Raw genomic sequence first — 10,216 nt, 5'->3', positions numbered from 1 at the left:
TGGAGATCTGATGAGGACACAGCCGCTTTTATTGAGATGGTCGTTTGCCTGTGGTCATGCTGGTATGGCCGCGAGGCAGCTACAACGAAGACTTGGGTTCTACCCCTGAGCACCCCTTCTTCCCCGAGGACCCCAAAACTCTCAGAACTGGAGCCTGATCTCTCGCTGTTGGCTGAGCCGCCACACTTGAGGGGAGGGCCCAGGATTCCCTCAACCTCTCTACCTCAGGAAAGAGCAATGAGACGAACAACCTCCTCAACAGGGAATCTGCACCGAAAAAGCCACCTTCCATGTGGCCAGACTGAAGCACTTGCCTACAATTCTCAAAATTTGCTGCTTATTAGCATCACCTCAGAAGCTACACCCCATACCAATGAAATCTGAACTGATGGTGGGACAGGTGATTGCAATCTGTTGCAAGTGTGAGCACCACTGCCCTACTAGGCAGGACAAGACGGAGCCCAGCACACGTCAGAGGAAGCACACGGCATGGACTTGTTTGCATCCAAGTTTTATGAGAAAGCAAAACAACTGTGGGAAACCGGAACACTGAGGGGTGGCCCAGGCTAAGTACACTTGGTAACTCTCACTGGGAGAGGGTTGGAAACTACTCGGCAGATTCCCTAAATCAGTAAATCAGATTCTGATGCAAATCATCACAAGGTGATCAACGTCCCCTGCCTCAAGGCCACAGGCAGAGAGACAGGATCCCAGGGGGGGCCTAGGAGATGGGACCCTGCGAAAGGCAGCTGTGACAGGGGTGTCTCTCAGAGACACCCCTTTCTGGGCTGGCCCCGCGCGCTCTCTGGGCTCTGGGCAGGGAGGCGGCGCAGGCGGTTGGCTCGGGGGAACTTGAGTGGGGACGGGGCTTGCTGTCGAGCCGGCTCATTTATACTTTTTGGAGGGAAATTCCCGCCGGCCTTGGCCCTTGCCGCCAAAGTTGCGCACCCGGTGGATGGCCTGCAGCTGTTGCTCAATGGTCGCCGTGATGTTCACATCATCCGGGATGTGGACGTAACGGACGTTACGGCCTGTCACGAAGAGGTCATCCAGCTCGACCTGATGCCCCCAGCGGTCCGTGTAGGTGACACTGGCCAGGCGGATGTTCATGAAAGCGTCCACGTTGTCTATGCGTCCGCGGGCCACACTCTCGTCGCGCAGGTCCACAGTGGTCACCTGGCCCTGGAGGCCCTGCAGCAGGATAATCAGGCTGTTCTCAGAGATGGTCCGCTCCTTCACCGAGTGGCTCACGGCCATTCTTCCACACCGAGGGCTGTCGGCTGCGGGAGGAGGAGCACACAGACAGGAGCTGTAGCAGGCGAGCGGGCCCAATCGCCAACTCCCCTCCGCCAGGCCCTACGCGTAATTCCCAGCGCAGACTTCTGCAAGTCTGCCTACTTCCCCGGTTTCTGTGTCTGTGGAACACCCTTCGATGCCAGGTGCCGTACACATCTCACAGAAGCCTCACGCTACCAGGCGAGGCCAAGAATTACTCCTACTCACTTCATAAGTACGGAAAATATGGCCAAGAGACGTTAAGTGACTTGCCTAAGGTCACACGGTTGATAAGCGGAGGTGCTGGGATTCAAATCTACGACTGCCCGACTCCAAACCCCACACCAGTACTCCCGAGCCCTCGCCGCATGTTAGAGTCACCTGGTGAGTTTTTACCTGCTGCCACACCCCAGAGGTTCTGATTCATTTGGTCAGGGGTGGGGTCCAGGTATCCTCTTTTTCAAAGCTCCCCAACTAATTCTCACATGCATCCAAGTTTGCGAACCGCTGCTCTAAATGTCGTTTACACCCTTGCTACTCAAAATACGGTCTGTGGACCAGAACTCTCAGCATCACTCAGGCACGTGTTAGGAATATGCAGAATTTCTGGTCTGTCCCCAGACCTGCAGAAAGAATCTGCACTTTATCATAACCCCTGCATGAATCACCATAAGTTCTCAAATGTGAGTATCAGAATCACCTGAGGACATGTTAAAACGCAGAAAGCTGGACTCCCCCCCCCCCCCACTTTCAAACTTAGTAGGTCTGAGGTGGAGCCCAAGAATGTTCATTTTTAACATGTTCTTAGTTAACAGTGACTTGCTGGTCTGGGGCCCGTGCTCCCTGAATGGCTGGTCTACACCATGCAGCCACCATTTAAGTAAATTGAAAAAGAACAACACCAAAAACATGGCAGCATATAAAACACATAGGTTTTGAAGGCAGAGAAAAATAGGTTGGAACCCTCACTCCACCTACAAATTCTGTAAACCAAGGGCAGTTACTTCATGTCTCTGAACCTGTTTCCACATCTATGAAACCACAGGCTAAATGAGGCTAACAGAATCTCACTGAACGTACTTTGCTTTCAACACGCCCTGATGTTGTATCAACGTGACTGTCTCGTCTATCCCCTCTTTTCAGACCCTGAGTGGGAGGTGGTGGGGACTTCCTCCTTACGACCTCACTCAAACCCGAGCCGGGCTGTGCAGGACGGCATCAAGCGTGGCAAGCCAGACCACACCACCGATGGGGGGATTGGGCCGGGGGTGTGTGTGTAACGACCCCCCACGCAGGCTTCACCAGAATGCGCCCAAGCGAGGGTTAGGGCTGCCCGGTGACTGCAAAGAGGCAGTCCTGGGCTTTAGGACGGGCTCTGCCACTTCCCAGGAGGGCGACTTCGAGCAAGCCGCTTAGCTTCGTCGAGCCTGTTGGCCCATCGGGAAAATGGGGACGGCGAAGAACCTTTACTCACGGAGCAGTGGGGGTGGGCGTGGGGAGATGGAATCTACTCCGCAAATCGGGAAGGAAGCGCTTCCCCCGCTCCCCGCCGCTCTCCGGGGTTCCGGGCGCCCCCGCGCTCCGCCCCGGGGTCCGGGACCCACCGCGCCGGATTCCTTCCGCTTCCCGGTCTGCTTAGTTGCCGAAGCTAGCGAGCGCCTGGCGGGGCCGCCTCCCTCCCGCGGCGGGACTAGGAAGCCATGGCAACAGCCTGGCCGCTCGGTCCTCCCGGAGCATAGAGAGCGCGGCCTGCGCCGGCCCGCGCCACTGCGGCGGCGCTCAGAACTACAATCCCCAGAATGCCTCGCGGGCGGCGTGCTCGCGCACGGGCGACTGTGGGCCTGCGTCTTGGAGTCTCTCCTCCCCGGGAGTCATTCATTCTTTCAACAAATGTTCATTGAGGCTTCCTCCCAGGCTCTGGGCACAACAGCGGTGACCGAGGAGACAATCTCCCTGATCTGGAAACCCTTAAAACTACTTGAGGGCGGGCGTCCATAACAAAACAAGAAAATTATAAGGGTCCTTCAGTCCTGGGTGGCTTCTTATCGGATGGTCAGGGGTGTCCTGAGAAGGTGACGTTTGAGCTGAGATCAATGACAAGAAGCCAACCTTGTGAAAACTAGGAGAGGAGCACTTCAGTTAGAGGGAGCAGTTTGTGCAAAGGACCTGGGGGAAATGGCGCTCGCCAATTTGGAAAAACGGAAAAGCCAGTAAGGCAGGAGAGTAGCATGCCAAGAGGTGGGAGACGAAGGCAAGAGCTTCAGCATTTAAGGCTTTGTAAGCCAAGGTAAGGGGTTGGATTTCCCGGTTAGGAGTGCAGGCTCTAGCCGCAGTGCCTGGCTTCAAATCTGCTCCCTGCTGACTTTTCACAAGTTAATTATCCTTTTTGTGCCTCAGTTTCTACAAGTGCAGTTGATGGTATCAAAGTGGGGGTGACATGATCTGATTTACGTTTTTCAGAGGTCATTTGGTAAAAGCTTTAATTTCCCCATTAGAAAAAAAAAAAAAAAGGATGTCAATCTCGGAGAATTGACCTTCATTGATACATGAAAGCACTTGGCTCCCTAAGGTGTAGGCTTGTTTCAGTCCTTCACTCTCATTCATTGATTTCCAGCTCCCCCACGAGCCTTCCCCTTCTCCCAAGGATCACAGTTGGTCTCTCTCGTCCTAAAAATAGAAACTGCCTTCCTCCTCCATGCAAGCTGCTCTTGGTTCTCCTAATCTTCCACACAAGGAACTTCTCAGGAGGCCCCTACACCCGTGGTTCTCTAAGTGTAATCTTTTGTCCAATTTCCTATCTTGGTGAGGCTGGATTTCCTGCATGCACTTCAAGCAAAACAACGTATTGCAAGGGACTGAACGCAGAAGCACATATGAAAATCTAACTGACTTCTGTTATGACAGGCATTAAAGAGATTTGCAAGAACACAGCACAATGTGACTCTTCCCATCAATTTTTTTCTTTTTGAAAATATAGTTGAAAATTTTTAATTAATGAATTTATTTTTGAGAGGGAGAGAGAGAGAGGGAGAGAGAGAGAATCTCAAGCAGGCTCTGTGCTTTCAGCACAGAGCCGGACGTGGGGCTTGATCTCATGAACCGTCAGAACATGACCTAAGCTGAAATCAAGAGTCTGACACTTAAAGGGCTGAGCCACCCAGCGCCCCCCCCCCCCCGAAAATAGTCATTTTTATACAAAAATATGTTAATGGGTCTATTATTGTTCTTTTACAATGAATTAATATTATAATTTTATTTCACACTTCGAAAAAGTTTGAGAATCGCTACTCTGTCTTAGGGCCGTCATCCTCTCACTCAACTCTGTGATCTGGCTTACTTCCAAGACTCCACTGACTTCTCTGGCAGGGGTTACTGATGGTTTGTAAGGAGAACCTTTCTCTCCTTAGTCCTTACTTTCATGGTCCTTCTTAGTGCTTGACTATATTGTCCATTCTCTTCCTTGGTATTCCGCCCCCCCTCCCCCACGGGGGGCATTGTATCATTTGGTTTTATGGATTTCTGGTTGTTTATTCTCCCATCTCTCTCCCTCTCTTTTTAAGCCCCATTTCATTCTCCTGCTTCCTAACACGTGTGCTTTCTCTTGGGCTGTATTCCCAGCCCCACCCTCAACTTGGTCACATCTATCCACGTTGTCTACTACTATGTGCTGAGTTTCTTGTCTAGATCACGGGCACAGTCCACTCTATGAAACTCCGTTTTCCAGCTGTCTGTTGCTCATGCCCCCATGTCTTAGTGGTACTTGAAACTGAGCATGTCTACGAGATAAATTTATCAAGTTCTTCCCAAATCAGTTGTTGCCCTGAATTTTTCTATTTCTGTGGTTGCTACCACCAGTTTTCAACCATTCAACCACCCCGAATAAATATGATCACTTGGATCATTTTTTTATTCCTTACACCTGTCAGTCACTGATCCCTGCAAATTCTTGGAAGTGCGTCTCCCACCCCTCACTTGTATTTTTATTCTGACTGCCGCCATCCAAGTTGAGACCCTCTTTCTCTCACTTGATTCAATATGAAAACCATCTTACTGGCCTGTGTGTCTCATGATCTTTGCCAACAGATTCAAAGCACAGTTATGATATTACTTACCTGCTAAGAAAACTTTTGATTAATTAACAGAATAAAGGTTCCAGTGCTGACATTGGTTTGATTTCACCTCACCTTCCAGCTGGATCTCTTTTCAGGTTCTCTACTCAAACCCTCCAACCAGTGTTTCCTAAAGTGTGGTATGGGGACAACTTGCCTTGATGGAATGCTTTGTTTCACAGAATCAGAAGTGGAGCTCGGGAATCTGCACATCCAACAATGCACACTACAATTTGAGGCCCATTGTCTTCCTCTCTAGTTAGACCTAGCCACTCAGCAACTCAGACAAGCCCTGAACTCTTGCCTCTTCCTTTGCTATCCTGCTCCATCTGCCTGGGATCCTCTCTTGTTTGTCTTTGGATGTTAAGTCCAATCCCTACTTCAAAGTCTGGCTCAAGTGCTGTATCTTTCTGAAGTCTTCACCGATAACCCTGTTTGGGAGTGATGTCTCACTCCTAACCCCTATAGCATATTGCTTGCTGTATGTTTGCTTGTTGTATGCAGACTTGCATACTTATTTATGTAAATCTTAAAAACAATTTTTTTTAATGTTTATTTTGGTGGGGGCGGGGGGGCGGTGGCGGAGAGAATCCGAAGCAGGTTCCAGGCTCTGGGCTGTCAGCACGGAGTCCAATGCGGGGCTTACACTCACAAACCACGAGATCATGACCTGAGCCGAAGTCAGACACCCAACCGACTGAGCCACCCAGGCACCCTTATTTATGTAAATCTTACTTTCTCCCCTACTGGTCTCCTGGGTGTTGAGACAGGGAGAAAGCCTGAGGAGGCCCAAATGCTTCACATTACAAACCACGGTTACATGAGGAACACCAGCTTTATGAATGTGGTGAGAAGGTGATAGGGATCTGGATGAAGATGGCAGCAGTTGGAATGGAAAGAAGTGCTGAATGTTAAAGACCGAATGGAATAATAAGACTCCCTGGAGGCTGATTAGATCTGGAGGATGGGTGGGAGGAGGAGAAGTCGATGACTAAAAAAAATTTTTTAAGTCTATTTTTTTAGTACTCTCTATGCCCATTGTGGGGCTCGACCTCACGACCCTGAGATCAAGAGTCTCATGCTCTTCTGACTGAGCCAGACAGGCACCCCTCAATGATTTATATTTTAACTCTGGTTATCTAGAGAGATGGTGGAATGACCCTGTGGGGGAGATCCCATTTTTCGGCTACTCAGCCACTAAACTCCTTTCCCCACAGTTGGGGAAATCAGGCATGCTATGCATTTTGAGTAGGGTTTGGCTTCCCACTCCAGATGACTTCAGGGCCAGATATTGTCTCTCATCCTTGTTGGCTATGGCATGGGTTGATGACCTAAACTCAGGCGTTACAAGGTTCTAAATCTGGAGCAAGTGACATAAACCAGCATGGACTTTTTAGGCATCGTCCAGTCCTCATTCTTGGGGTTGCTACTGGTGCCAGCGTCCTTTCCTCTGCTGCCTGCTTATCCTTGTTTCCTGGCCATTTTCTCCTGGTGCTTCAGTCTTCCTGATAACTGTGAGTTCCCAGAGCCCTGTAAGTCGATTCCTTCTCTACTTAAGTAGCCAGAATTGGTTTCAATGTTTTGCAACCCAAAACCTAGACTAGTGCTGGGCCCACTTGAATTGAGTTCGTTTCAGGAGCCTTGAATTCCCGTGTTCCCTTTAGATGAGCTGTTAATGGTTCAGTTTCCAATTGTTGGAGAATCACAGAATCCCAAGAGGGCAGTTCCCAGGTCACCTGCTCCAGCTCAGCACCCAGTGCCCTAAAACCCCTCTACGGTGCTCAGAAGATGCACTGGTGACTAGCGGCTCACTTTGCTGCCAGGCATTAGACTCCGTGGTCGGATGTTCTTGGTAACTTCTACCCATTGCTTCTAGTCCTTTTCTATGGAAAACTGTCCTATTCTGTATTATATTTAATTTTAGAAGTTTCTCTATGCCTTTTGAAAGTGAAGTAAATGTGGGGCACCTGGGTGGCTCGGTCGGTTAAGTGTCCGACTTCGGCTCAGGTCACGATCTCACAGTCCGTGAGTTCGAGCCCTGCGTCGGGCTCTGTGCTGACAGCTCAGAGCCTGGAGCCTGTTTCAGATTCTGGGTCTCCCTCTCTCTCTGCCCCCTCCCGCTCGCACTCTGTCTCTCTCTCTCTCTCTCTCAAAAATAGATAAACACTGAAAAATATATTAAAAAAAAAAAGAAAGTGAAGTAAATGTACTAAACAAGCGAAGATGTCAGTGTTGGACACCGAGTTGTGAGGTGATGTGGAAGATCTCAGGGAAAGTGAACCTGCAGCCGAGGCGAGGACAGGGGTCATGGAGATTTGTGAGTCAAAGAAAGAGTTGAGAGTAACGGCCTCTCGGAAAGAAAATGAGGCAAACGCTTGGCAGAAGAATGAAGGTTGGGTGCTGCGGGGGTGTCTGGGGGGCAGGGGGAGGGGGGAGGCGAGGGGAGAGTGACGGGCGGGGAGAGAGGCTAAGGGTGAAATTGGGGTCATCTGGCAATTGACCTGGCCATTCTGACAGACTTTGAAAAATGCCCACAGCAACAGCATCTGTATCATGCTGGACAGTCCTCCGTCAGGAGCCACCGAGGGAGAGAGGGGAAGTGTGGGCACAAAGTAGGATGTGAGCCACCGGGGCCAAAGGGGGAGAGAATTTTGGGAAGCGAATGGAACTTAGCAGGGCCGAGAGCCTTCCAAAGACCAAGGGGAATGGGGAGGAGAGAAGGCCATTGCACCTGGCAGAGCGGGCAGAGCCGGGAGGAGGGGAGAAGGGGTCTGTGTGGTGACCGGAGCATGTAGGAAGGAGGGGAGGGGAGCCGGCCAGGAAGCCTGGAGAGTGAGCAGAGAGGAACTAGGACAGCCTGGGGAAGCAGAGCCCCAGGGTGTGGGTGGGAGCAGTTGGGCTGGGGGTGCGTCTGAGGTGCAGAAAGGAGGCTGGGTGTGACTGAGGGGAAGAAGGGCACGGATAGAAGATGCGCTGAAGTGGGGAGGAGAGATGAGGGAAGGCACAGGAAGCAGCTGTCCCAGGAGCCGAGAGGTCTTTAGGACACCCAGAAAACCCGTGTCGAAGGTCCTTGGCTGCTACCGTGACTTCTTGAAAACCCGAAAAAAACAATAGCCCCAGTGTTTCAAAAGGAAGTTAGAGAGTTTAGTAAAGACAAAGGAGGGCGGAGTGATCTGAGGCAAATGTGCCCGTCCAGGATTTAGGAGCCCAGGGTCTGCTCCCGGCTCATCTGGGCCCGCGCCAGCTGTGTGGCTTCACCAGGCCTAATGCAATTAGGGTTTTGTGTGGTTTGGGGAACTAACAGAGAAGGTAATGTTATTTTTGTCAGCAGAAGCACCAGAGGCCAGAAACAAAAAGAATGTGTGTGTGTGTGTGTGTGTGTGTGTGTGTGTGTGTGTGGTGGGGGGAGTGTTACATTACTCAATAATCCAGAGTATCAAACAATCCACGGGCCATTGGAATGCATTTTGAAATTCTCATCTGAAAGGGGTGAGTTATGATCTGAGAATTTACTTCACACGAATCACAAAACTATGTGGGGAAGATCCAACTGTGACCGGGTTTCCTCAATCCAATCCCTGGTAAACACTCCCTTTGACCCCCTCTACAGTCAGCTGTCCAGGAATTTGGCAGCTGAAGAGGAGTTACCCAGGACCTAAAACAAAGAGAGTAAGGGATAAGTAAAGGTTGTATTAGTTTTCAGATTTTAATTTGGGCCTTTATAATGGAATACTCCTTGGCAATGAGAAAGAATGAAATCAGGCCATTTGCAGCAACGTGGATGGAACTGGAGGGTATTATGCTAAGTGAAATAAGTCAGGCAGAGAAAGACAGGTACCATGTTTTCACTCATATGTGGATCCTGAGAAACTCAACAGAAGACCATGGGGGAGGGGAAGGGGAAAAAAAGAGTTATAGAGAGGGAGGGAGGCAAACCATAAGAGACTCTTAAATACTGAGAACAAACTGAGGATTGATGGGGGGTGGGGGGAGAGGGGTAAGTGGGTGATGGGCATTGAGGAGGGCACCTGTTGGGATGAGCACCGGGTGTTGTATGGAAACCAATTTGACAAAAAATTATATTTAATAAAAAAACAATTTGGGTCTTTATGATTAGGCACTATGGTAAATAGGTGTATTTTCTAAAATTTGCATTTCTCTTCCTGTGGTTTCACATGGCTTAAGTTGGCTTCTCTCCTGGATGTAAACTGGCCACAAACCAGGTGCAAGTGGACGCAGGAACGTGCCCTTGTTTAGACCTGGGGATCTCCAGGATCTGGTTCCCATGCTGGGGTTGGAAAAAGTGAGTTTGCCTTTAAGAATTGTTAGATACTCACATGGACCATGTGAGGTGACTTTCCTCTTAGAACTGAGAGCTAAATGCTCTTTCCCACCCTTTTTAACCCCCTTCACTGTTAACTTTTTACGTCTTTCTTCTGGGAGCCATTAAAGACCTTTTGTTCAGAAGACCGTTCTAGAACTTTGCCTTACTAATCTGTAGGGCATTCCGACACTATGTGAACAAGAGTGGAACAGGCTGAAGCTGAGCTGGGAGGAGGTCGGTCACAGAAGGAGCTGGAAGAGTAGATCTACCCCCAAAGCATGGAGTGGGGGGGTGGCATACGTATAGATTCCAGTTTTCAGCTCCCACCTGGGGAGGGGCCAAAGAATCTGTAAACTCAACGCCAGCTTGAAGCCAGTGAACCCGTTCTTTCTCTTTCTTCCAGATGAGGGAACTGAGGCTCAGGGAGAGTGAGTGCCCCAGAGGCCATGGTGAGTTTGAGGCAGGGATGGGGCCACAGCCCAGTGTCCTGACTCTGACCGTGGGACGC

The 10,216-nt window shown here is 50.2% G+C and overlaps 1 protein-coding gene across 2 annotated transcripts; it reads right to left on the bottom strand.

Annotated features, from left to right (window-relative positions):
* Positions 1 to 495: 495 nt before the first annotated feature.
* On the bottom strand, positions 496 to 3,067 carry LSM10 (LSM10, U7 small nuclear RNA associated). Of its 2 annotated transcripts, none has more exons than XM_049617498.1 (2): positions 2,750 to 3,067; positions 496 to 1,280 (listed from the first exon to the last, which is right to left on the bottom strand). In XM_049617498.1, exon 2 carries the CDS (start codon positions 1,255 to 1,257, stop codon positions 886 to 888), a length of 372 nt encoding a protein of 123 aa, XP_049473455.1. In that variant the 5' UTR covers positions 1,258 to 1,280; positions 2,750 to 3,067; the 3' UTR covers positions 496 to 885. The 2 variants fall into 2 exon arrangements, with proteins under 2 accessions (XP_049473455.1, XP_049473453.1); XM_049617496.1 differs by having other exon boundaries at positions 2,880 to 2,970.
* Between the last annotated feature and the right edge of the window lie 7,149 nt (positions 3,068 to 10,216).

This window comes from Panthera uncia (assembly GCF_023721935.1).
Source record: "Panthera uncia isolate 11264 chromosome C1 unlocalized genomic scaffold, Puncia_PCG_1.0 HiC_scaffold_4, whole genome shotgun sequence".
NCBI lineage: Eukaryota > Metazoa > Chordata > Mammalia > Carnivora > Felidae > Panthera > Panthera uncia.
The sequence above is the reverse complement of the archived record's forward strand: the minus strand, read 5'-3'. Positions and strand labels throughout refer to the sequence as shown.

Bases quoted from the DNA above. Each gene is read 5' to 3' on its own strand.
- LSM10 (XM_049617498.1), bottom strand. From the start codon at position 1,257: ATGGCCGTGAGCCACTCGGTGAAGGAGCGGACCATCTCTGAGAACAGC.